At 33.1% G+C, this 27,971-nt stretch overlaps 2 protein-coding genes and 1 long non-coding RNA gene across 4 annotated transcripts in view; all 3 read right to left on the bottom strand.

Annotated features, from left to right (window-relative positions):
• Positions 1 to 164: 164 nt before the first annotated feature.
• LOC141481520 (zinc finger MYM-type protein 1-like) lies at positions 165 to 1,916 on the bottom strand. Its single transcript, XM_074173143.1, has one exon. The coding sequence runs from the start codon at positions 1,914 to 1,916 to the stop codon at positions 165 to 167; it is 1,752 nt and encodes a 583-aa protein (XP_074029244.1).
• A 3,336-nt stretch (positions 1,917 to 5,252) lies between these two features.
• The window catches only part of mus101 (mutagen-sensitive 101), a 28,170-nt gene continuing 5,451 nt past the window's right edge, over positions 5,253 to 27,971 (bottom strand). For both annotated transcript variants that reach the window (XM_023165358.2, XM_023165349.2), the window contains exons 6-18: positions 27,842 to 27,924; positions 27,491 to 27,784; positions 25,369 to 25,504; positions 25,073 to 25,315; positions 20,430 to 20,924; positions 18,325 to 18,498; positions 18,020 to 18,270; positions 17,814 to 17,945; positions 17,603 to 17,741; positions 15,858 to 15,922; positions 10,839 to 11,090; positions 10,477 to 10,700; positions 5,253 to 5,691 (exon numbers count right to left, since the gene is read on the bottom strand). In XM_023165358.2, the coding sequence (XP_023021126.2) occupies positions 5,487 to 5,691; positions 10,477 to 10,700; positions 10,839 to 11,090; positions 15,858 to 15,922; positions 17,603 to 17,741; positions 17,814 to 17,945; positions 18,020 to 18,270; positions 18,325 to 18,498; positions 20,430 to 20,924; positions 25,073 to 25,315; positions 25,369 to 25,504; positions 27,491 to 27,784; positions 27,842 to 27,924 (2,693 nt within the window). In that variant the 3' untranslated portion in view covers positions 5,253 to 5,486. The remainder of the gene's footprint in view (positions 5,692 to 10,476; positions 10,701 to 10,838; positions 11,091 to 15,857; positions 15,923 to 17,602; positions 17,742 to 17,813; positions 17,946 to 18,019; positions 18,271 to 18,324; positions 18,499 to 20,429; positions 20,925 to 25,072; positions 25,316 to 25,368; positions 25,505 to 27,490; positions 27,785 to 27,841; positions 27,925 to 27,971) is intronic.
• Positions 5,837 to 7,885, bottom strand: LOC141481376 (uncharacterized). The gene is made up of 2 exons (XR_012464924.1): positions 6,919 to 7,885; positions 5,837 to 6,856 (listed from the first exon to the last, which is right to left on the bottom strand). It is a non-coding gene; the product is annotated as an uncharacterized lncRNA (long non-coding RNA).

Here is a 27,971-nt window from a genome sequence, read left to right as displayed (position 1 = left end):
AGTTGAAACGTAATAAGTGTAATTTTCGGTAAACATTTCACATATAACATGCAATATATACATTTAAAAAAAAGTTACCACTTATTACATAATTTTTAAGGAAATAAAAAAATATATATAATTCACAAATGTAGGTCTTCTTTGAGTCAATTTGCAAACTGAATCTAAACCTGAAGAAGTCTTTTAAGTTCGGAGCTGGAGTTGCAAAGATAGTCAATAACGCTGTCTGGATCTATGGAGTTCAAAATATCAGCTTCTGATTGCATCAACAGTAATGATTCTAAATTGTCATTTGTCAAAGACGATCTTAATCTGGTTTTGATAAGTTTCAACTTTGAAAATGCTCGTTCGCAAGAGACTTGAGTCAATGGGATAGTTAGAAGAAACTTATACACTTTTGAAAGTTCTGGGTATTGTAAACAGTACATGTTATATTCTAATATAACTTTATATGCACACTTGATACAGCTATTGCATGATGCCGACTCTTTGCACTGGACCTCGTGGTCTTCATCATCTTCTTCTTCTTGCGCATCGATTTTCTCGTCTGAGACATCTTCATTCTCATAGTCGGCGTTCAAACTTGCATTTGAAATCTGGGGCCATACATTTACGAATGAGATAAGTTCTTCTTTCAGCTTTTCTTCATCAACGTTCAAAACTAATTCTCCTATTTTCTTCAATGCTTTAGGTGGAAGAGATTCTTGGGATTTGAATGTTTTTGGGTCAAAACATGCCAGATCCAAGTATAGCGATTTGTGCTGCACAAAACGGCTTTCCATAGTTTGGACAGCTCTCTCTACAATTACGAAGAAGATCTTTATTTTGAATTCTTCTTCCGGAGAAGTTCCAACACTGTCGTCTTCAGCAAGTTCTCCTGCCATTTTCTTTACTTTCTTCTTTCTTTTCTCAGTTATTGCTTTGCCAATAACAATCTCATTAAGAGTTTCATCGGCCTTTGCTCTTTCTTCGAGTTTCTGCGTCATTTTCAAAACAAAGCGTTGTGCTGCATTCAAAGTCTCATCAAACTTCTCCCTTAGGTGTTTTAGCCTACTAAGAGAAGACTCAATATTCCTCCACGCTTGGGCGTAGTCCAGATTCTTTGTTTGGAGGTAATCCGATAGTGGCGTAGTGATTTTGAACAATTGCAAGAATATCATGCCAACAAGTACTGTTTCAAAATCCAGATACTTCTTAAGTAAAGCAGTTGCTTCATGTCTCACTTTGGCGTTGAAATCAGCTGAATGTGAAATTTTGAACAGAGCCAATACCAACTCCAGATAAATGTGTTTGTTAGGTTTAGCTGTGTTTGAAGACTGTTCTTCAGAAGAGGTCCACATGTCTATTCTGCCGAATATTTTCGTTGCTGCATTGCTGCGGCTTCGCCATCTGGTAGCCCCAATGGCTTCCAACTTGTACTCAGGATTTTGCTTCCTAAACATATCCAGTCTTTTAATTGAATCCTTCAAAAAAACCTGGGTCTCTTGCATTATGCTGAAAAATGAGATTGTTACAGTGAGGCATTGAGCTGTATCAGATATTACGAGATTCAAAACGTGCGCGTAGCACCACGTGTGAATGTGATTTGGGATTTTGCTGGCCATTTGTGCAGTCAAACCATTATACTGACCGCTCATGTTAGACGCACCATCAAACGCATTTGCGACGCAATCACTCAAAGGTATTTCAAGTTCTGTCAATACACCAGAGAGAGTGTCAAATAATGCCTCTCCTGTAGTAGAAACCACACTTTTTAATGCCAGTAGTCTCTCGCACACTTCATGACCTTTAACATACCTGGCAACTATTGCACATTGATCATTGCTACTTATGTCTATCGTCGTGTCCATCAAAACTGAGTATTTGCCGGCCGATTTGATTTCATTTGCCACGACAGATTTGATTTCTTTTGTCATACAGATCATTATTTTTGCTACCGTGTTGTTACTTAGAAATGTCACGGCACTTCCTCTGCCCACCCTTTTGTTTTTGCTTTTTTTTCGTGTTCCACGTCTGTTTTTTTTGTTGACCTCTTAGACATGCGCGTATCACTTTCTTCAATAGCCTTTTTCAAGTGTTTCTCTAACTGTGGATCATACTTGGACATTAACATAATAATTTCTAAGAAGTTGCCATGGTTGATTGTGTCATCTTTAAGAGAGTAAGCAGCTTCCTTTGATGCACGAAAAGCCAATCCTTGCTTTCCTATAAGCTTCAAGACATCTATTACAATTTTCACCACATGTCTCCTTTCTAAGACTTCTTGTTTCCTCTTATCTAGTTGATCACAAAAAAGAAGGTCACGAGTACTTTTCTTACGTTTGGCTACCATAAAAGCCTCGACGGATTGAAAATGAGCTTTGGACATTTCATGTTCATTAACTCTTTGGTGGACATGTTTCCAGTCTTCAAACCCTGTACAAAAGGTTGAATTGGAGTTGCTGCTGTAAACGATGCAAATAAAACAGAACAGTTTCTTTGAATTTTCGTCATATGAAATCCAATGTCTCTGAAAGGTTTCTCCATCGTTTCGTTTTACAGTGTATAAGGGTTTTTTGTCATTAAAAGGCAACTCTCTTTCATCAGGTTGTATTGGATGATAATCAAGATATGCCGATAAATGTCTTTCGCTTGGTTTTTCGAAGTAATTGATTATATGTACTTGAGATTCTTCTACTGAAGAATAACATCTTCGAGCCGAATTTCCTGTGTCAAGTGAAGGTGCTTCCAGTTTACGAGGACTAAGATAATTCGGGTCTTGCTCTTCAGTTTGTAAATTTTCAACTAATTTGAACCCCTGAAATCTATCAGAACTGAGATCGGAAAACTGATTATCATAAATCATTTTGGAACAATCAAGATTTGATGAGCTTGATGGTGAAGACAAGTTGAAGCTAACAAATTCTGCTTCCTCAAACGTTTTGTTTTGTGCATGTGATTCAAGATTTTCATCTTCAGATGGGCCGTCTGGTTTTTTAAACAAAGCTGTTATTTTTGAACATGATATTGCAGACTCGAGTAGAAGTTTGTTTTTCTTTTCTTGACGAAATTCATGTCCACTTTTTTTCCTTTTATTTTTCTTGTCCATGATTTGTAACCCGCTAAAAAAAATTTAACTGATCACTTTATGTATTTAAAAAAACAAGATTTAGTTTTAAATAAATGCAAGATTAAAAGAGCATACTTTGACAACATGTGGCTATTTGACAGTTCGAGTAAAAGATAAACAAACATAGTATGTTACCAATAATAATTTTAATGTGATCTGTATAAAATATTTTGATGAGATGATTAGTAAAAGTAAATGCTTTGGCCAACTTAGACGCCCCTTATATATACTCTGTTTTTTTCTCAAATTTACCAGCCACTGTTCCACTGTTGTGAGAAAAGGCTTAGGTCTATGCTATGCAGAAAAGGCTTAGGTCTATGCCTAGTATTTTGCTTTAGGTTATCTATATCTATGTGCTTTTTCCACCTCAAACCTCAACTCACTAATAAGAATAATAACAACACTTACCTTTAACATTAAGGGTTTGAAACTTGCACGGGAAGAACAGTAACAGCACCGAATAACTTGAAATAAAACACTAATACAATACTACACAAGTACAAGTTACAATCAGGCCGACTGCATGAGTTTACTGACTAGTGAGTAACATGTAACATACAAGCATGAACAGGTAGACGAAATTGGGACTCTCGTACCGCCCCCACTCCCCACACTTCCTGAGGGCGCTGTCGTAGTTCATTCTGTGTAGCCTACAGCCGCAACACTCAACCCGGCCGCTCGGCAATATCGACGATAAGCTTCGTCTTATAATGATCCAAATTTAATTATATTTATTATTTAAATTTTCTGTTTACTTAAACGGTGTTAATTATGCTGTTAAACATTTAATGTTGGCATTCTAAATGTAAAATTTGTAAGGTTCGGGGCCGGAGGGTGCCAGAAAGGTCCGGCCAAAGGGCGCATCCGGCCAAAGGGCGCACCGGGACACGTTCCGGTGTCCCGGCGGCCCAGCACGGGCCTGATGAAATTCCTTATTTTTTTAATAAGAAGATTCGAAAAGAGCAAATAAATTGAACTCAAAAATCGATAACAAAGTTTCTATTTTTATGGTGAATATTATATCTACTTTGCATATATGAAAAAATTCCAGTAATGTGGTTTCAGGTTTTAAGGCCATAGTCTGTGATGTTTCGCTGGCACAAGTGTCTGGTAATTTGAGAGGTCTGTGTCATCACTGAGGTTATAGGTACCTCCAACGTTAGGAAGAAATGTCAACAGAGGATGGCCTAAAAAGCTGAAATACTCAGTAACAGTAGTTTCACCTTCGAATTTCATAAAGTAGTTTTAAGAAATGATGCTGAAATCATATGAAATAAAATGAGTCTGATCTTTCAAAAAGTACTGAGCAAAAGTAACTGCAGGCATAAATTGGTTTATTTTTCTCTTTATATAAAAAAAAACAATTCTACTCAAACATAACCTCAGTTTATTTTCACTGTAAAAATATATATTCCCACTCTTCGTTCGTTTATTGATCCTTTTGAAACTCTTAGCATGTTCAATAATTACTCCACTCCAGCTCCACTCGCTCCTAACAAATATCCGAACGTAGCTACAGAAAGATTTATAGAAACCCTAGTGGTTTCGCCCATTTGCTTTCGTTTTGTTAAAATATCTCAAGAAAATAAATGATACTGACCCAACTTTGTACATATGTTGATAGATTGAAAAAGAATTGTTTGCAAATGTAAACATCGGTGTGCGCTTAGCGCCTCAGTGAGTGAAATACCGAAGTAAATTGGATATCTTCATTTTATGAAGATATCCAAAATTTTATATAGGGACGGTTCAATGTGATTACACCATGGTTAAGTGGTAGAACAAATCAGTAATTTTGAATTATTGATGTGAACTTTGCCTTTGACGTCAGCCCTAGGATTAGCATTAGTTTTCCAAATGTAAGAAAAAATGTATATGAATCCTCGATTGACAGAATAAAGACACATTATTATTATTTCAATGCAACTTGAATTACCGATATAAAAGATAAATGAGAGTCAAAACAGTATTGACGAACTTGATAATATTAATGATAATAACAAAAACAACTCACACCAAAAATGTTGGGCTACAGTTGCCCGTGTCTCAAGATATTTACTAATTAGTGGATTAATTTCTATATGAAAATTAAAAGCTTGAAGTTGTTTTGGAAAATATCAATGCTGAAATGAAATGAAATACCTTTTTCAATTTTCATATTTTACTTAAAAAGTAACACAATATGTGTATAAAATTTAATGTATTAGTTATCACAATAATTTTCATTAAAATACTTCCTATTCGTTCATCATAGCTGAATGAGCAGAAAGAAAATAAAAAATGTGATTGAAAATTATGGCATTAAATTAATTCAGTTCGGAAGTCATAATATGACATAATCTAGTCTCAATCATTAGGACTTGATGCAGTCACCTGATCAACTGCGAGCATAAAACTTTGAAAAGTACGGCAGCACACAGTCCCTTATATCTCTATTCGGCTGATGTAAGTAATCACTAATATACACTGTGTTTACTAAGTAAATGCCTTGTCTAGCAAGTGGTATGTAGTCCGCAACATTCTCTACACTCTTCAGTTCCAAAAGGCAATGTGTAGCGTGAACTGTGTCATCAAATGGAGGTCTAGAAAAGAATAATGATACATAGATAGATCTTCATCAATTATAATAATTATAAAATTTTTGGAATAAATTTCATTTGAGAAGCGTTTCAATACATGGTAGCTTCAACAGTTAGACCGGTACATTGATGAAGCTAACGTGTAATGAAACAAGTCTTAAATGAAACTTGTTGTGAAAATTCCATAATTATTATCATGGATAGTGTAATTGATTTTCATCAAGTAATGGGTCAGTGTTATCATAAGGTAGATAGATATGCATTAAGGTGAGTCTCCTAATTTACATGTATATTAAAAGTTATGATAACAAAGTTAACAGTTGAGAATTGATGAAATAGAACATACATAGATATAAAATGTATAATCATTTATGTTTTTTTATTGTTTTATTATTCCATATGCTACTCAATGGCACCATTGTAGCCTGAAACGCTTTTGCCGCACTCCTGCCAGTTTGAGCTTTAGTACTGCTTGCATTACCAATTTCATTGAGCGCCCCTTTCCACCCCTGTAAATAGTTGATTGAACATTGATGGTAGCGGCTAGATTTAAATAAATATTTGAAACCAATTTGTTTCTTTTCTCAAAATAGTTAAACATCTTTGCCGCTGGTAAACAGGTTGAATTCCCAGCAAAGTCAAGTGAATTCTGACTTTCTGGTTACCCCTGGATTACCGTTTCACCACTGTAGCTCCAGAGTGTAATGATGCCTTTTGTCACATAAAATTCACAAGGCTGGCGTCTCAGATCCCCTTTGTACCGTCAAATATTAAGTTGGCGCAATCAAGAGAGTTACTACACTTGTTGGACTTTTTCAGTAATTTTCTTTCTGGAAGACGCCTCTAATTTTTCTAGGACGATCATCATGTTGCTTCTCTTGATAGTGGATTTTTCTCTCTTCTTCATTTCTTCTCTAATTTCTTGTGGGCCTACTTGTTTAGGCAGCATCTACTGGTCCCTTTACTGTTTCTTTCCTGCTCTCCTAGTTCCACTTTTCTCTTGCTTTTTTGTTCTTCTATTTCTTTCTTTCTTTTGATTTCTTTTTGCCCTAGCTATTTCAGAACTTTCTTGTTCAGTTCTTTTCATTTCTTGTTTTTGTAGACGCTTGAACGCCTCTGATTAGTCTTTTCTTTCTTATTCGTGTTCCGTAACTCACTTTGTTATTTTCTGCAAATGAATTCAGAAACTCAATCCATTTTTGTTTCTTTTTTCTCAAGTACCACTCATACCTCTATTGTCACCATTATTATGCCAATATGAAGACTTTATTTGATGACTGAAAAAAAAACAACTTGAAAACACTTTTACTTCACTCACATATTTACTTTCATTTTCTTTCTTTTCATTTTACCGTGTTAGGAATCACACGTTAAAAGGTAAGACTTCGTTAATCCTTAGCTCGGACAAGTTTCAACTTGTGAGTGTTGTCGTTCGTAGGGGTTCAACAGCTGGTTGACGGAATAACAGATTTTGAACAGATTTTAAACAGAATTAATTCTCTGGTTTGTTTCGCTTTCTACTATTGTAACTTGGACAAAGTTGCTCGCTCTCGGCAACTCTGCAGTATTTTATACAACAATAGAAGGTACTCGAATAGTTTTCGTCACATACACAGTCTCCCCGCCAGTATGATTCATAGTTGCTAACAGTGCATTCTAGAAATAAATAGGCGGCGGACTCATTTTGGTGTCATAATCAGTTGTCATAATCTGTTGAAAATTAACGGGAACTTTCGCGAGAAAATATGTCCTCAGTTCGGGCCCAAGAAATCATTCATGTGTATCTAGAAGTGGAAGTGGTGATGTATCCTGTTAGATATAAATAGGTTTAAACTTAGGAATTAGTCTATTTCCTGAAGGCGACAATTTGGGTGGTAAAACCATGTCTAAAAGAGTGTTACAGTTCTAGTATTTGATGGCAGTTCTTGTTTTGAAAAACTATATAGTGTAAACTTATGACAAACTGTCAACAATTTTGAAAAAAACATAAAATTAAAGTACTTTAAAAATTCATAATTACAAGTATAAGTAAATGAATTTCAAAGCAAATATCCCATGGTTAAATTCTAGGCACTCTTCTATAGATAGAAGAATGCCTAGATAGATGACAGCACGACCAGCTGTCGAAAGCGCTCACAGATAATCAAATAGAAGTCATAGAGCTTCAAATCCTTTTTGTAACCTACATTAATAGTAAAATATGGATGTATATATATATATATATATATATATATATATATATATATATATATATATATATATATATATATATATATATATATAAAATCTAGAAAGGTTAATGCAGTCAAGCTGCTGGAAAATAATTCCATGAAAATCAAAAAATAAATAGATAAGTACTTTTTGATCATTCCCATATTGATTTAAGTCTAAGAGCCACCGGTAGACAGCTGTTTCAGCCTATTGGGCATCGTCAGTACCGGGCAGGCGGTCAAACCACCAACACTGACAAAAAAACTTGGCAAGTTGACTTGGGTATCACACCAATAGGTGGTTCCACTCATGTTTCGCTTGCGTTTACTCAGCTATTTTTATCAAGTACTTTCTTGGTTTTTCTCATTTTGTCTTCAACCCGGTACTGACGATGCCCAATAGGCTGAAACAGCTGTCTACCGGTGGCTCTTAGATTGAAATCAATATGAGAATGATCAAAAAGTACTTATCTATTTATATATATATACATATATATATATATATATATATATATATATATATATATATATATATATATATATATATAATTATGTTAATATATGTGTGTAAGTTTGGTAAACACATTAAATATTTTCATCTCACTCATCAACAATATTGAACCAAAGTAGATCATAAAATATATTTCAACTCGAGTTGACAACATTGTTGTCATAAGTATGTATGTGAGTGTATATGTATGTAAGTGTGTATATGTTTTTATATATGTATATAATTATGTATATGTATCTGAGTAAGCTAGTAAATGCAATAAATATTTTCATCTCACCCATCAACAATGTTGTACAAGAGAAGATCATAAAATATATTTCAACTCGAGTTGTCAACATTGTTGATAATCAAGAGTTGACAGTCTTTAATTGACTAATCAAAATCTCATGTATATTTGTCACAGCCAACTTTTCATTAAGAAGTCAAATTATATATTTCCGAAGTGATATATTGAGTCTGTTAGATTTACTTATATAATATTCCTGTTGCTGTAAATTACTCTCTTATCTATTAGATCTATTCTGTTTCTGTTTTTTGCGTTAATCAGCTGTCGCGCCCCTACGAACGACAACCCTCAGAAGTCGAAACTTGTGCGAGCTAAGTACCAACGAGGTGTTACCTTTCAACGTGTGATTCCTAACATAATGAGCTCATTTAACAATTTTTTTATTTCATAATTTGAAAGTTTATGTTTCAAATAGTACATCTGCAAAAAATCTGAATTTTCACTCTTTATCTTCCCCACAAATTAATTGTTGAATGTGGCGTTCACCGAAACGGGGCGTGGTCAAGCTTGATGTCACATCAGTCGACTCGGCGACAAGGGAGTCCTGACGGATAGGCAAAATACGTGTGTTAAAGCTGTGAAAACAAGTTGTGTGTTGTTTACTGCAGTGTGTCAACTGCGTGAATATGAATAATGATTAAAAATAACGTTACAAGTATTGCATCGTTCCTAAATGCCAGAATTCTTCGGTAACTGCACCAGACAAAATTTTTATTTCACCGTTACGAAAGTTATGGCAGCGCGCTATGCGTAGGGCCGACTTTGTATCTGCCAAAGGGACGTATTTTTGTTGCGAAGATCATTTTAATGTTAGTATGAATGATAATGATTAATAAAAATAATTATAGTTTACTTTATCTATTTTACTCTATTTATGTCATAGAGAAAAATCCGAAATTATGTCTTGGAATCCCAAGGTACTCTTTATTTATTACAGAACTTTTGTCTCAAAAATGCCAGTTACCTAGAATTGATATATACATTACTTTGAAGAAAATTAAATTGAATTGACGAAAGCAGCGATTCATAATCTCCAACTACAGGCCCGGTTGCCACCGCTCGAAGCTCGTTTGCCTGGTGTGACGTCACGATGTTCCGCGGGCGATCTCACATTTTCAATTGCTCTTGCTCAGTTGTTAATTGAGATATAAACCGGAAAATTTTGTGGGATACTTGGGAGATGATTTACTTTCATAATATATAATTTTCAATAAAAAAATAAATTAGTCTAAATGAGCCCATTAATGTCCTCTTTGTGGTTCTACTTACTTCATCAATTCACTTTCTGAATATTACTGGAGTTTTATTCCAACACCAAACTGTTATTTTTTACAACTCGACACGTGTTTCAATCACCAAGTGATCATCACATTTTCAGTACATCACTAAATATAATTAATTTCCTCTTTGTAGTTCTGCTTATTTTATCGAATCACTTTCTGAATATTACTAGAATTTCATTCCAACACCAAACTGTTATTTTCAATACCTCGACACATGTTTTAATCACCAAGTGATCATCTTCAACAGAAAGTTTCAATCTTCATTACCTCGACACGTGTTGTTTTAATCACCAAGTGATCATTTTCAAGAGGAAGAGTAAAACTTCCTCTTGAAAATGATTACTCGGTTATTAAAACACGTGTTGAGGTGTTAAAAATAACGGTTTGGTATTAGGATAAAACTCTAGTAATATTCATTACTACACCAAAGGTTCCAAACAATGCATCATAAGAATTTACTTTCTGTAGAAAAAACGCAGAAGACTGAAAAAAACTCACTTCACATCTATAACAACTCCACCCCCTGCTTCAATCACTCTCATTATGGGATTCCTTTTATTCGCTACCACAATAGCTCTCATATCATTAAAAGCTCCATAACCTCTTCGGGATATTTCTTTTCGCCACCAATGCATTCTTTGGATCCTCAGTTCGCTCTCCCTATCCTGGGGAGTGCCAAATTTACCTTCTGCTTTAGGATTTCCAAACTCGAATTCTTCTTCCTGCAAAAAATTATCTTTTAGAAAGCCCAGATATGAGCAACGTTGAATCCTCAAAAAAAATTATAAAAAGCAAAATCTTGAATAATATAAATAATTGTCAGGTGTCATATTCTCAATGAATTATCACAAGTAACTTACATCGAGAAAGTGACCCGCCTGGACACATTTCTCCAAATAGGAGGTATGGACAACCCATTTTCCTGCTGCCATACAGGACAAGGACTTTTCATTTCGGGCAGGTTTTGGACATAGTAAGTGGGTGCAAGTCGGGTCATAGTTCGTTAGATTAGAAACCTGAGCACCTAAGTTCTCCAATTGTTTCACTATATTTGCTTTTACATCGTCAGCTACTCCGGAAATAGCAAATTTTCTTATTTGTTTCCGAGGTTCCTGAAATATAAAATATAATTATAGTTTTTAGGTATCCAAGAATGAAATAAATTTCCTTGTCTGCAAAAAAATCCAAAATTGCATTATATATAGACTAATTATGAGTCTTATTTGCCAAAAGTCATATCTGCGAAAAGAAGATTAGTCCAGTGTATATACAAGAAATGATGCTAAAGAAAAATTCAGTAAGTTTGAAATCTCATTTATGTTTTATTATAACATTAGCTTTTCACTCACTAAAGTAAGATTTGAATCGAGAGCATCAAAATGGATAAGTCCTGAGGTTACAGCCTCAAAAGATATTTTAATGCTTGCATATAATATACAAAGGCAAAATCCTTCTGAACAACATAAAAACATCTATAAAACTTGTAAACAACAATATCAAAAGTCACTATTGGAGGCTTAAAAAGCACATTACCACAGTATATTAAGTGAAACAGATAATTACAGCAAAACTGTGTGGCAAATCATTAACTCCGAAACAGGTCGGAAAAACAAAATGTTAAATGAACCAGAAAATCTAACAGCTAACTAAATGAATGACTTCTTCATCAATAACATAAACACAACTCTATTGCACTACCCAAAATCTGATGTTGACCCTATCGCTTTTATGGATAAAAAAATGAACACAAATAAGTCGATGTTCTTTAGGGCTGTAACGACAGATGAGGTGAGAATAATCATAACTAAGTTAAAAAATAAAAAAACTGAAGGTATAAACGGTGTGAATGTTTTAGTCATAAAGAGTGCCATTGAATGTATAACTCAACCGTTAACAAATATTATCAATACTTGTCTAAGTGAAGGCTACTTCCCCCAGCAATTAAAAATTGGTAGAATCCTGCCAATTCATAAAAAAGGCGTCACATCCGAACCAAAAATTTTTCGACAGATAGCAATACCGCCAACCTTTTCAAAGACTTTTGAACAAATAATTTACGAACAACTAGTAAAATATTTAGATATAAATAATCTTCTGAGTCTTCATCAATTTGGATTTCGGAAAGGAAAATCGACGTCTGATGCAATAAACTTTCTCAGAAATAGTATAAAAGACGCCTTTGATAACCAAGAAAAATATGTGAGCGTTTTTACAGACCTTTCTCCAGCATTCGATTATGTAAATCACTCGACTTTATTGGCCAAATTAGATTTCTACGGAGTGAGAGGTGTCTGCCTGGACATGATGAAGTCACACCTTAACGAAAGATCAAAATCTAGGAAATACCAAAAGTGAAAAAAGAAAAATATTAGGAGGAGTGCCACAAGGGTCCATATTGGGGCCACTTCTGTTTCTAATCTATATCAACGACCTGCCTCACGTGATGAACTCGTCAGACATAGAAACTATATTGTATGCAGATGATGCAACCTTGAGCAAAAAAAATCGATAAAATAGATAATCCTCATATGATCCATACTGACATATAAGAGAAAGCTTGATCATGGTTCACACCAAATGACTTGATTCTCAATGAACAAAAAACAGAAACTCTAACTTTTGAAACAATTTGCTTAAATGGAGATAACAAAAATTCTACCAAATTGGGAGTACAAATAGATTCCAACCTGAAATGGATAGACCATATAAATAGCATGTGTAACAAACTTAGCAAGGCAGTTTTTGCTATAAGAAGAATAAAAAAAATAGTAAATCAAAGTGCGGCACTTGCAACATATCATTCACTTTTTCATTCAGTCCTTAGGTATGGTATAATCAATTGAGATAATGCAGCAAAGGTACATCTTAATAGAATATTTGTCATTCAAATATCTGCAATAAGAAGCATAATCTCTGCCAATTATGATGAAAAGTGTCGACCAATATTTGCAAAACTCAAAATAATGACCCTATACTCAGTTATTGTCTAAGAAAATCTGCTTCTTGTTCAACAAAACTTTATGAATAAAGTTGCTCACAAGGATATCCACCAACATGATACAAGAAATAAATCAAACCTTGTTCCTACAGCTAATAGGTTGAAATAAACAGATAATATAGGAATTAAGCTATACAATGCCTTATCTGTCGAATTTCGTAACTTGCCATTCAGAAGATTCAAAAACTGATTGAAGAACCAAACATCCTTTATATGATATTGATCAATTTTTCGAAGTTATTCAAGAAGACAGAGACACTTTTGTGGTCACCTCCCGAACTTTTACTCAACTTTGATTATATATGTTAGATATGTGATTTATAATTTGTAAAGCTCATGGCTTTACATTTTAGTCAATTTTTATACGATTGGAATTTTATCTTGTTAACTTGTATTTTTTTGTAACTCTAATTTATCTACAAGCATTTTTTAGAAACTATATTGACGAATCTTATCCTCTAAAACTTATTTTAGAAATTGTATTGACGTGTCTAAAAACTGTGTGTTTCTTGAGACTAATAAAATTATTATTATTATTATAATTAGAAATCAATACATTAGACAGATACAATTGGAAAGGAATGCTTATTCATCACTAGCTTATTCATCACACACCGAAACTGGAACCTATTTTATGTCATCTCCCGAGAAACGTGCTTCAAGAAGAGTAATTCAGTTCTGGAATAAGGTAGAAGTATTTTTATTGGATTCATTTCCAATCAGAGGTTCCAATATCTTTCAGTGTTCAATAATAATTTGAATTGAAGGGGTTATATTTTTAGGAGTGATTAATTTTTGGGAAAGAAAATTTTTGGCTTTCTAATACTCCATTTGATACAAAAAAGATGAGGGAATCTTCCAAAGAAAGGAAGGAAGTAATCAATTTGAAAATAAGTAACTCTATACATGGATGTGTAGATCATGCAAAGAAGTAACTATCAGACACAAACTGAAAGAAAGTCCTCCTGAAAGAGCTACTTTCATATAAACATTGAATTACACGAAAGAAAAAAATTCTTTCGAAATAAATACTTCTATATGAACACTGAATTATACAGAAGATACTGTTCTTCACTCAGTTTGTATTTCAAACATTCGTTGTGGAATAAAATCAAATATCATTCACATGAATTCTACTTTAAATGAATTGTAACAAATTGCACTTACATGGAACAATGTCATCCTCACTGGTATACTGGAAGATTCCCTCATCTTTTTTTATATCGAGATGGAGTAGTAGAAAGCCAAAAACTTTCTTTCTCAATAAGAATATTTGTTTTTATTCACGAAAATAAATTGTCTAGGAATGATCAAGTAGAGAAACAAAACAGAAACATTACAGTTTTCAGTAGACACATTCAGATACATAACCGCACGGGGACACCGAAGAGCATCACTTTCAATGATTTTAGAGTGACCTGCAACACATCTGTAAAGTTTTTGGGTATATATATATCGACGACACCTTAAGTTGGGTAAATCAAATAAACAATCTCTGCAGAAAACGTTCTTCAACTACATATGCTATGAGAATTCTCAAAAAAAAACGTTGACAGTGATGTTCTGATGACTGTCTACCATGCTAATTTTTGCTCTGCAATAAGGTTTGGTATTATCGTTCAGGGCTCCAGTCATGAGCTGAACAGAGTATTTCTCTGCCAAAAAAGGGTAATCAGAATACTTTTTGGTATGAAGGTCAAAGACTCATGTAGACGAATCTTTAAAATGAACAAATTATTAACAGTACCAGCGATATATATTTTTGAGTCATTAAAATATTCAGTAAATCAAGCAATCAACCATAAAACACATAAGTATAGAACAAGATTTAGGAATGATTTTTTGTATCCGATACATAAAAAATCTCTATATGAAAGAAGTACTGTTCACAGTGCGATTAAATTTTTTAATTCTCTCCCACAGAATCACGGGATATAAGAGACATTGGGATTGCCAGCGGTTTTCTGAAGTCTGTGAAAGAATTTTTATGCAATATAGAGACTTATACTATAGATGAATATTTTAACAGTTTATTTGAAATTTCATTATATCAACTCTATATTTATATGTGTATGTGACGTGTTTTATTCAAATTTTGTATGTTATTACTCTTTTGTAATTTTTTCACTGACGTATTTCTCGGACAAAGTATTTCTTTTAACTTTTATACAATATTTACATATACTGTGTAGAAATAAATGAATATCTATCTATCTAAACAAGATTACACAATACAAATCATCACTGTATATTATAATATAAAATCTGCTATGGTGTTATTACATTTTATTGCAAGGCACATCTTCAGTTTCTTTTTTTAATTTGAGAAAGTGAAACGAATTTTCAAATCATTAGACAATTCATTGAACAAGATCGAGCCAGTAGTATCGGTCAGACAGAATACATTTCAAAATATCAAAGTTATCTTTGAACCTGGTATTCCTGGTATTCTAACTGCAATCGACAAAAAAGAAACGTTTTAAAAGAGGCATGTAGTGTGAACTTCAATATCTTAGTTTTACTAATACATTTGTTTGAACTATTTTCAAAATGTCTGATTAGTGAATACTCAGAATTCACTTACTTACTGTTAAAAGTTTATTCATAACTAATCATTATTGACTTCGCAGACTTTACAAATAACTCGAAATGAATAATTAATTTTCACTGCTTGGAGAATAGGTTACATGTTGTTCTGTCAATACTTCTTTAAAGTTATGATATATTTTTTTAATAGCATTTTACTAGATATGTCGATTTTGAGAGGATTTTATTTCGTGACTTAGAATCTGAGTCAAATCTGAATATTTTGAATGCCATTTTATTAAGTTGAGATTTCCCAACAACAAAAAAGGAAATTTTGTCTATTAGTCTCACTCACCTCTTGTTCTGTAAAATCCCATCCAACAGTGCAGGGCTGTGAATCTTTGAATTCAATACTTCTGGCTGAAAAAAAAATGCAAACCTAAGGTTATCAGTGAACCACAAAAGAATGCTGGCAAAATATTTATATATCAGAAGCATTCAAATACTTACAAACAATTTTAGAATTTTTGATATTTGAACTTTTATTGAATATAAGAGACTCAATAAATAATCTAAGAACACATACCATAAAATATGTATATGTCCTCATAGTAAACCCTTAGTTGCTTTGGAAAAAGTGTTCAGAATTGAAAATAAAAATTTTTTGGTCAGTTTTATTGTCTGAACACAGTTTCTCAGATGAAAGAAACAAAGCCTTTTTTCAGGATTTTTGGAACTATCAATTTTTTTTTGGTTGATTTCATACACATAAAGGAGTTCTTGAAGCATTATATATTGGGTGCATTTTCATTGATTTCAATGGAACCCATTAAATATTTATAATCTTTCTGCATAATCGATAGTTCAAAAAATGTTTGAAGAATAACTGAAGAACTAAGATTTTTCTTTAGATACCTTGAAAACTAGTGAAAATAAAAAAATCAACTACAGTACGTTTTCTTAGGCCTGAATGAGTTTGAAACATTTTTGGGAGAAACAGAAAGTAAATGAGATTAAATTGAAAGGGATATATTTTTAGGAGAGATTAATTTTGGAAAAGAAAGGTTTTAGCTTTATACTTCTCCATCTGTATATAAAAAAAACTGTGGAAATATTCCAAAGGAAGAAAACAATTTATTACAGAGTGAACTTTTTACAGAGATGTTTGTGTAGATCGTGCAAGGAAGTAACTTTCAGACACAAACTGGAAGAAAAAACCTTTTGAAACAACTACTTCCATATAAACATTGAATTACACGAAAGGAAAAGTATTTTTGAAACAACTAGTTTTATATGAACATTGAATTATACAAATAACACTTTTTCCTATTCAGTTTGTACTTCAAACTTTCGTCATGGAATTGATTCAGATATCACTCGCAGGATTGCTACACATATCATATATCAAAGAGGTAAAACTTCACTTACATAGAGCACTCTCAATCCACTCATGTCAACGATGACAGTATTGAATGACATCCATTAGCTTATTTGATTTACTCTCAGCCATAGTAATCTTGTTTAAATTGAAAAGGATATATTTTTAGGCGAGATTAATTTTCGGGAAAGAAATGTTTTGGCTTTCTAATTCTCCATCTTTATCCAAAAAAAAATGTGAAGATCTTCCAAAGTAAGAAAGAAAGTAATTTACAAAGATGTGTAGATCATACAAAGAGTAACTAACTTTCAGACACAAACTGGACGAAAAAACCTCTTGAAACTTTTATATGAACATTGAATTATACAAAAACACTTTTTTTAATCAGTGCGATCTACACATCTTTAGAAGTTTTCCACAAGTTTTTTTTTTTTTGTATAAAGATGGAGAAAGAAGTAGTAAGCCAAAATCAAAAATAAATGAAATCGACTCAAAATACTTCCTCAAGCTGGGCAGAGTGGTCACTGTATTCACATTACTGATTGATATCCAATCACAGTGCAAGAAACACATCTACATAAAGTCGAGATGAGATTTCTAAAACCACCTGTTTCAAAAATTTTGCAACTCTTCAACTTCTGCCTAGAGCACATAGCCTCCCTGGTGGAGTTCATTCAATTATCTGAGTTATGAAACATTCATTTAATAAAAACAAATCTTACCAGGAACAGGAACTGTTGAGTGAAAAGTCCTACTTTGTCGTCTCCCACCTCCACTTGCACTTAACATCTCCTCCAACTGCTGAAGTCGACTGGCCAATTGGGGATTTTCGGGAGTTTTATCAACCCCTTGACTAGGGCACTGGAACAATAATCATTCACAAAAACGAAAGGAATGAATATTTAAAATTTAAAGCAGAAAAGAGGTTATCACCTTTTGCGCAAGTTCCTCACTATCCATATTTTCTTCCAACTGTTGTTCGCCTTGGGAGTGATCAAAATCGAGGGATTGGCCACTTTTTTTCAATACTTTACTCCAGAGTTGCCGCTTTATCTCTGATAGAGGCTGAAAATAAAATGTTTTTCCATTTGTAATAATAAACATTTTTGTGCACACGTGCACTGAAATATGCCACTTACAGTGCTGACGTTGCTCTTAGGAGATTCTTTATCGGGAAATTGCTGGAGCCAGTACTCACACTGTTTCCTCAGTCCTGGAGATGGATTAGGAGTCATACAAGCCCCCAAAGGAGTTTCAGGAGTTTTGATAGCCATCCAAGGTTGTGGTAAAGTGTATTCCTTTTTCTCCTTTGGAAGTGAAGAGTTTAAGTTACTTTCTCTGAAATGCTTCATTATTTTGTTAACTGGTGTTACTTGACTGAAGGGCTTTTCTGAAATTTTGTCAAAAATAAGAATGCGAAAATATTATTAGTTTATTACTTCACCTGCACTATCCAAAAATCTTTTGTAAGCCGGTGTCAAGTGATTTACAGGGGTTAAAACCCTTGAAATCCTACTACTAGGCCTACTGGTTGAAGGAGTGGTATTTTTTGCTACATCTTCCACACTTGTATGAAGCGTTTCGACTACTGGTGGGGATGAAGGTTTTCTTTCAGGAGCTATAATTGAATTTCATAATTTTTGTCAAGTCCAAAACATTTTTTGTAATATAATTCAACTTAGGGTAAAAAGGGTAAAATCACTATTATGTGTTATGTCTATAAATAAATCATTTATTTACTACAAATGAAAAGATGTTTTCTGCTAAAAAAAATACCGAGTTTTGAATTTAGCCCTTCATAATATGTTCACTACAAATATCCCCCTCAATGAAGCATATTCTTGAATGTACAATACTTTTCAAATAAAATAGTTATTTGTTTAAAAACTAGGCAGGAAAGTACGAGATTTACTGCCCCAGGCTAGCAACAAAACCAGAGTTATGAAACTAGCTAAGGCAGTGTGAAACTTAATTTTTTCTCAGATTATTTATACACTGTGTTGAGAAATCAAAATAAAATTGAAAATAATTATACTAGGATTACAAAGAGCAAAATGGCTAGTGGAATCATTTTAACAAATTGTTCATACTTTACTATAAATATCCACAACAATCAATAATATAGAATTTGGCCTCATTGCATTTTTGTTATGTTCTGTGTTTTGAATTGATTATTAATGTTAGAGTTAAAATTAAAATAAAATTCTGAATTTTGTCCCTCTTTTCAAAAATATCTACCTTTAATAATATTTTCCACTAAAATTTACCTACAGTTTGGATTTGCTTATTGAATTTCAAATTGTAAGTGACAAACACTAGTGACAATACAAACAATATTGATATTAAGATTTAAATAATTTAATGATCATTTTATATTTCATTCAATTCATAAGGAAAGTTCAGAAGTGAGAGTTATTGGAAGTGTGTTTCATTGTTTTTCTTTGACTTCTAGTGAAAACAAAACAAAATATCGTAAAAGCAACTTCAGAAAATGCATTCCAAACAGATAATGATATAATTGACTCTAAAGTATTCGGTAAACATTAGCCAGAAGAAACTAAAATATCGCATCATTCTTCATTATGAAAATGCCAGGACAAAAATATCGAAATGAAGAATCATCAACCATATTCTCCTGGTGTTTTCCCAAGTCACCATAAGATGCCATTGAAACTTTAAGATGAATATTATGAAAAAATGAACCTGAAAAGGTGACTCACACAGTACCCATTATGTAATATATAACCCCGAAGAAATCTTAAACTAGTTCTCTGAATACCTCAAGTTGTGATTTAAAATAATGACATATGTTGACACTAACAAACACTGAACAAAAGTCATTTTTCGAGAACTATTTACAGCTGTAAAAAAATCAGTTTTTCCTGAATTGTTACTGCGTAAATTCAAAGTATTCTTTACAAAGTAAAATGTATTAGTTATTAGCAACTTGTAGTATTTTATAATTTTGCTTTCAAAAAAAGAGATAAGTAATTGTACAGGTACATTTTGGACACCAAAATCTGTCTACATCTAATGAATTGAAAAAAATCTAATTTGACTTGTTTTTTTCCTTCGATTCATTTCATTTTCAAACTTTTTCAATAGATATCAAATGAGTGAAAAATATTTTGAATTTATGCAGTAACTTATCAGAATTAACTGAAAATTTTGCTCTTTCAACACCTGTGAACAGTTCTCCATTACAGTTTTCATTTTCTTTCCGACTGTGGAAAGTGAAAATCCCCAGAAATGTCGATGAAAGAAACAGAAACATCTTTCAATATAAATGTTTAGAACTAGTATGAATAAGTATTACATTGTTGCCAAGTCCAATTCTGATGAAGGTCACGTGACGTCACTATGATATTTTTTCTATGGAAAAATTACTGACAAAAAATGGTAAAAAAATAAAATGAGTTACACATAAGTTATGAGAATATTATTGCTTCAGATTTTTATCTAATTGACATACAGCTAAAGAATCAACCTGAAGAAACATAATGGATTAGTTGATGAACATTTTGAGAAACAGTCCTCATAATTGCTTACCTTTTGATGTTCCCAACAAATAATCTGCCTCATAAACCAATCGTTCAGTTTTGGCGCAGTCAAGTAACCATTCTTTGCTAAGTACAGGCAATCCCCACTTCAATGCAGCTTCGTATTTTTTGCCTGTTGCCTCAGCACTCACCAAATGTGTGGACGCCAAAACGCCTTTAGCTTCTGATCTAACTCTGGCGAATTGTTCTTGAGCAACTCCACCCAAAGCTTCAATAAGATTTTTCAAGAACACTCGTTCTGCGCCCGAATAGCTGCTGATCGTGATGACACAGTTTACAAGAGGATTCGTGTCTGGTACATCAAAAGGTCTGTGATAATACAGAATGTCAGGAAGGAGTGTCTCCTCTCGAATACATTCAGTGATGAACAGGTCGTTGACTATTTCAGTAGCATTGTGATGTATTTCCTCTTTGTTAAAAACTGGAACTACTATGAAGTCAGGAATGCCTTTGTAATTTTTTGGGACCAATTCGCCATAAAAGCCTGTTACAAAAATAAAAAAGTATGTTTTGTTAAACAGAAATTAATGTTTCGTCATATATATTTGAACTTTGCTAAATTTCAATATTACTCAGTACTGAGGGTACTGATGATGAAGAAGCTTGACCCGTCTCAAAGTCTATTTATTAGAGAGACACAAAAAGAGAAGCATTTATTGTCCGAATAAATATCTTATTGATAAAATAAACTTAAATTTAAGATCTTATTATTGTGATTAAAAGTCACAATCATTTGAAAAACATTTTTTGTGGAGGAGTTAATGCTAAAGTGTAATAAATGGCAAACTGAATAATTCACCTCGAAAAGTTACCGCGTAATATAAACCACTGAAGAGTCCGATTAGTCAGTTTATGTGATCTCTGTGAATGAGGTAATCTTCATTTTTTGTTTGGGTTCCATATTTTTTGGATTGCAATTGTATCTTTTTATTTCATTCATATGTGTATAATGCATAGGCTGGCTTTAAATACACCTCAACAAAACTTATTATACTTCTAATTCATAATCATCCCATAATGGAAACATTCAATATCGACTCAATATTTCAGGTACTCATAGATTGTGCAAATTATATTCAATTTAACAATTTTTCCAATAAGAATCATGAAATACAAATCAATTAACAAAATTTAGTTTATGAAAAAAGAAAAAAAACACCTCAAAAGTGCTGCTTTGTTCCCTCCTGTTCATAAAAGAGGACATATGCTTCCCCACTTACAAGTGATTTCGGTAAAATTGGGGACACATGTGAATCATTGCAATCATGCCACCTGCCACTATAACGGTGTCTGCAATATGCTGTGTAATGCCCGTTGTAAGTAGTCCCACTGTAATTCGAAAGTGTATATGGATTATAACGACAATGAGCAAATTTGTCTGCTGCATAGTTGCTCATATCTAATTCTTCTAAAGAAAAGTCAATGGCAACATTCAATTTGCCTTTCCATTGGAGATAATCAATTAATTTCTAAAATACGGGGAAACTTATGGATTGATAGGGACTTTGTGCATTTTCTTCTTTCCTTGCACCTCAAACACGGTTTTTCATCTCCACTCAGAGTATCCTCTCTTGTGAAGAAATCCAAGCATTGTGACAAACTCAATTGGCCAGGTCTTTGTGATATGGGGAGAGACAAATCCCAGAAAGGATCAAAGGTTACTGATGAGTGTCAACAGTGTGTGCACTTCATAGTGGATTTTAATTGACCAACGAAATTGTCTACAATCTTAGAGTTGCCAGTCTCAGTCAGGACTCTTGCGCTTTTCCACTGTTGCTCAATTTTTCGTCAATATCCGTTAAGATCGGTTTAGGTTTCTCAGTAATTCTATTGAGGTCCTCATGTAAACCTTCTAAAAGATATCGAAGGTATTCCTGGGCGTCTTTCCATGTGTTTCCAATATTTTTGAACCCATCAAACCCAAGAGTTCTGAATAAAGAATGTATCACTGATCTAATGTTGTAACTGTTGATACTACGTTCGCCACTGCTGTCTTCTTCATTGGATAAGTGGGATAAGGAATTCGAAGCTAAACTGCCTAAAACTGAATTGGATATGGCAGGCGTTTTGAATTTGAAAGAAGATAATTCGAGAACTTGTTCATATTTCTCTGTATCTTCTGATGAAAACTTATGGGGAGTAAATATGGGAGATTTTAAGAGGAAACAATATCTCATCGTGACTAGGGTATAAATATGATTTGGAAGCAATGGGATAAATAAAAATTATACTAATCATTCCCAAATATTTTCTGTGTCACTATTGCTCGATTATTTTCATTGCCTTAATATGTAATTATTTATTCCTCCGCATATATTGTTTTATTAAGCTTTCTTTAAATGGTTTATTATATGGTTGTGCCAACACAAATACCCATTAATATAAATCTCTAGCAATTTTGTATTATCAATTGGTTAAGGATTTTCGAAATTCAATTGTTTTGTACTGTATGAAATTATTTATATCAAAACATATCTGGAAAATTCTCCTCACTGACTAAGAGTTTTACTCTGGATTGTTAGATAGAATTTTGTATTACTAAGTCTGATCAATTTGAATTAATTGAGGAACTTTCAAATTCTTTTTTTTACCGAATAAAAATGTTTTATTACCACCACATCTGATCCATTGGGAATATCCAAATTCAGAAATAAGTTTTTCCAATTGATAGTCTTGTACCTTTTTTTATGCACACCTTCTGAATATGGTTTGCCTAGGCTTTTGATAAATCTAAAACTCTCAAAGTGCAATCCATTTTTCCTCCATTATTTGAGTAATATTAAACATAAATTGTTTTTGCAGAAAATATATAAGCCTTTGAAAATAGTTGCCAAAATGAATCATTGTCAAATTATTTATTATTTCCACTTTTTATATATTCATTCATATTCTACTTCGGTAAAGAAAAAATAAAAATTTAATCGCTAGGTTTTCCTAACAAATATTTTATACCCAAGTTTAGTACTACCAATAATTGAATTAAAATTAACTCTCACACATACTTCTGTTCATAACAATCTCAAAAACTTTCCAAACTTAAGGAAATCAAGGCTACATTATATCTTTGGAACAACAAAGCAACAAACCGCTTCCATCAAGTCATAATTACAAGATTACGACTGGGCCACACTCGCCTTACGCGTGAACATCTATTGAGGAAAAAATCGCCACCAAAATGTTTTGCGTGTGAAGTGCTTGTGACTGTTAAGCATGTTCTGTTAGAGTGTCCGCTCTTCACAGTTGAGAGACTGCACAATAAAATTCCCTCCAAACTAAGTGAAATTTTCCAAAATACCAATACCAACAATATTGTTGAATTTCTCAAAGAATGTAACCTTTTATTTAAACTGTAATGTAAACAACTGCATATTTTAGATATATTTTATATGTTTACCGCTAATAGCTACGGCTGATGCGGTTTTTTCTAAATAAAAATATATATATATAACTCTAATAATTTCATATTAATATATACATGCACAAGAATTACTGGCAATAATAGCATCAAGTCCAAAACTTTTTTCTTTATTTCATATCCTCAGAAATATCATGATATTCGCATGTTTCAAAAACTGCGTCCGTTTTAATGTTGTGTGTTTTTGTAATTCGATGAATATTTATTCTACTGTATCGTGGTATATACTGATCGATAGAAAATGTTATGTAGTCTATACATTGGTACCCGAAAAATGACCCAGGCAATTTGGCAATGATAGTGTAAATGAACACACTGTTCAACATTGGTTTGCGAAGATCTGAGTCTCGAAGATGAGCCCCGAAGTGTTCAACCAACAGTAATCCAGGACGCGGAATTGAGGATCCTGGTGGAGATTGATCTACTACAAACGGTGCGTTATATGGCGGAAGAACTGGGCGTCAGCTGCCATGCGGTTTTTGATGGTTTGAAACGTATTGAAAAGGTCAACAAGCTCGAAAAGTGGGTGGGTGCAAAACGATCCTTTCTTGGATAGGATCGTCAAAAGTGATGAATAGTGGATCCTCTACAACAACAGGAAATGTTCAGGACAGTGGCTGGACACAGATGAGCCACTCAGACACTTCCCAAAGGCAAAAATCCACCAGAAAAAGACCATGGTTACTGTACGGTGGTCAGTTGCTGATGTGATTCACTATAACTTTCTGCAACCAGGACAAATCATCACAGAAAGGTCCTATTATGAGGAAATCGACTAAATGTACCAAGAATTGCGTCAGCAGCAGTTGGCACTGGTCAACGGGATAGGTCCGATCCTGATTCACGGCAACGCCCGTCAGCACGTTTCACAAATCACCGTTCCAAAATTGAACGAATTGAGTGTCGAAGTTCCCCCAGACCTCTCGCCAACCAACTGCCATCTTTTCAAGCACTTCAATAACTTTCTCACCAGTAGAAGCTTCGCCAATCATGACCAGGAAAAAACCCGCCTTCGTCGACCTTATCGAGTCCTAAGCTACCAATTTTTATTTTGACAGAATTAATTGACTTGTGTTACATTGGCAAAAGTACACTGATCCAATGGCGCTTATTTCGATTATATTGAATAAGTATTCACTTATATATTACAGTTTAAAGTAGACTCATAAAAACGGACAAACCTTTTGAAATAACCTAATACTATTGTAATAATTTACCCTCAATATTTGATTTCAGTTCAGCAAACTCTTCTTCCTCAAATCCAATGACAAGAAACTTGAAGTTTTCAAATATTTTACTAATCTCTGTTTCGAGATCTTGTGTAACAGACATTGTAGATTGTTGAGTTGATGTATCAGGAGGATTGAACTGAAGTGTTGATTTTGGCGGTTCTTGCACCTGCTTTGAAAAATTAGAGTTATCGACGTTACCCAACAATTTGACTAAAGTATCCTCTTCGGCTAAAAAAAGCAATTCAAATGTTGCGGAGTCAATCCAGAGAGAGATTACTCACAGTTAGTGTTGGTTTGTTTCATGTACTGTCGAACTATGTCATCTTCCATTTTATCCTCAGTATTATTGAAATTGCCGAGATTGTTTTTAACGTCTCTTTGAGTAACTGTCCTGTTAGTTCGAAGCATACTCAAACCCTGAAAAATATATAATTTCAATATAAAGGCTGATTCAAATTTAGACGATTGGTAACTGCGTAATTATTGGAGATCATTCATTTATAAGAAACAGAATAAAAACAACTGGGTAATTGAATTTTTGTGTGAAATATCTTTTTGAAAAGAAAATCCTGCGAGTAATTTTGTTTGTGAGTAGAAAATACTTCAATATTGTTAAGTTGAAAATGAAGGCGTTATGGGAGTTGTGTATCAAAACACAATGCGTTTATAGTAAAACAATCAATCGCATTTCCTCTAAACATTTAGATAAATCATAGTAGATCTGCAAAAGGTTTATTTCGGCTCCCAGTTCGATCATGCGCGGTCATTAAATTTGTTTTGGTTCATTTAGGACAGTTGGCATCGTCCCCAAAGTGTTTCATTTTTTCAGAACTAAGTCAGAACTATTCCAGAACAATAACAATAAGTTCAAACACTGGAATAGGAACTAGTCTGAACTTCCGATTTGCACGTGTACAATAATAATGAATGTGTATTCTGTTATATATAATAGAGACCAGATTTAGAGTCAGGAATTAGTCTACTTCATCTTCTGAAGAAGCCAAATTGGTTAGTTAGTTAGTTCTTATGTTTGGGAGAAGTGGTTGTTTTGGGGGTAGAATAGGACGTCTCAAAAGCAATCATGAATTGGTTTCAAATAATTTATACGTTGGCATCCTCTCACAATATAATTCTAAGAAGTCCTCAGAGAAATATCCAAGCTTTGAAGGATAATGAATTCATTTTTCAAATCTGTATGTTATTCAATATTTGTTTACTTGTTAAGGTGTATTTGTTTTAAAACAAGAATGAATCCAATTACATTTAGATATCACGAAAATTTCAATACAAAGTACAATATACCTCACATTTTTTACTGCTACTTTCAATGTTCATATTATAATGTAGGTTTTAATTGATAGATTTTCACTGCTTACTCTCATGATCAAGCTGTTGAAGTACAAATGCTCACAACAAAGAAACACCTCCAACTACATGCAATTAACAACAAACCTAGTTTAGATAGTGTACTGAATCCATTCATAATTCTAGTTTCTGAGTGAACTTTTCGGTATGCTCTTCATTACACTTTAACATATTCTTTTAATTTGGTTTCGTCTTTCAGATTGTGGAACGTTAAAAAGATCTAGAAAATCAATGAGAAATATTGAATTGTCTACAAAAAAATATTTCAATATCTTTAGAAAGAGGTGGTGATAATGGCCTCTCAAAGGCACACTTTTTGAGATCTATCGATCTTATAAAGTTTGTCTTTTAAAAAAAATTGGTTATTCAAAAATAAAAATGTATTATAATTTTAAAAAATCATTATGTAAAGTTTACTTCAGTAATTTATCACGCCTAAAAAAGTCATTTTATAGCTTTTGCAAAAATATAAGAAGAAAGTATTGTATTACGTATAGCAAAAATACCAACGTTTAGCAAAAATACCAAGTTGACTTTAAAATTTCAGTTTCATTATGATTATAAACATTACTGCTGAATTCAAAGTAATTACAAGTTGTACATATAATTTTTAAAAGTATATGAGAATTCATAAGAATTGTTAAACATATCCAAAATGCTGCTTAATAAGTGGTTGGAAAAAAGTTTATTAATCCAAAACCCTTTATTAAATTTTCATATTGAAAGAAAATGCAAGTTAATTTTTTTATGATTATTCTCTTTTATTAATTCGACTGTGTAGTTTCCAATGAATGATATCTTGTCTCAATTCTCTAGTACAAATGTTTGGATATACAAATTGAGAAAGGAAAAGTGATTTCACTTCAATCAACTACTTTAATATACATATTTACCTAAAGAGTTTTTAGTCATATTTGTTTAATCAAGTATTTTTTAGTTTTTTTGGATTTTCTTTTCTCAAAATCAGGTTTTTTTGAAATAGCAATCTCTCCATGAAACATTTTATTCAAAAAACCAGTTTTCGATTTTGAATCATACCTTTTTGCTCAGTGGTGATCCCAAGTGACTGTTTTCAAAATCTGATCTATTGATAAGGTATTTGTCCTCATTCATTGGATGTGTCTGTTCAATACTATCAATTAGCCAACGAACTGAAACTAATATAGATGAAAGGCCTTTGCTTTGGATAACCTTGACCTCATGAAATGTTGGATCACCCACTATGACATGTGTCACTCTTTCTGAGAAACTGTCATATCTATTAGCTCCGCTTAAATTCAACACTTTATTCAATTTTTCAGTATGTTCGGTGCTGAAACCTGTGACATAAACCTACAATGGAGAAAAAACTGAGTAATTTAGTTAAATTATTCTATGATGTGATATTACAGTACATCCGTCCAAGTACTGTCCTGCATTTTTTGCCTTCTTGATGTCTAAGCTATCAACTAGTTCTTCAAAATCTTCTTTCACTGCAAAAGAAATCAAAGTAAACTGTTCATGCAGTTGTTGCATTTGA

Source organism: Leptinotarsa decemlineata, unplaced genomic scaffold, assembly GCF_025532065.1.
Source record: "Leptinotarsa decemlineata unplaced genomic scaffold, Ldec_3_MD MMD2_tig00000199_RagTag_RagTag, whole genome shotgun sequence".
In the NCBI taxonomy this organism is placed as follows: Eukaryota; Metazoa; Arthropoda; class Insecta; order Coleoptera; family Chrysomelidae; genus Leptinotarsa; species Leptinotarsa decemlineata.
Note: the sequence above shows the minus strand (reverse complement) of the source record. Positions and strands in the feature narration are given on the sequence as shown.

What these genes read in the sequence shown, in the direction of transcription:
- LOC141481520 (XM_074173143.1), bottom strand. Translation starts at nt 1,916, where the DNA reads ATGACAAAAGAAATCAAATCTGTCGTGGCAAATGAAATCAAATCGGCC.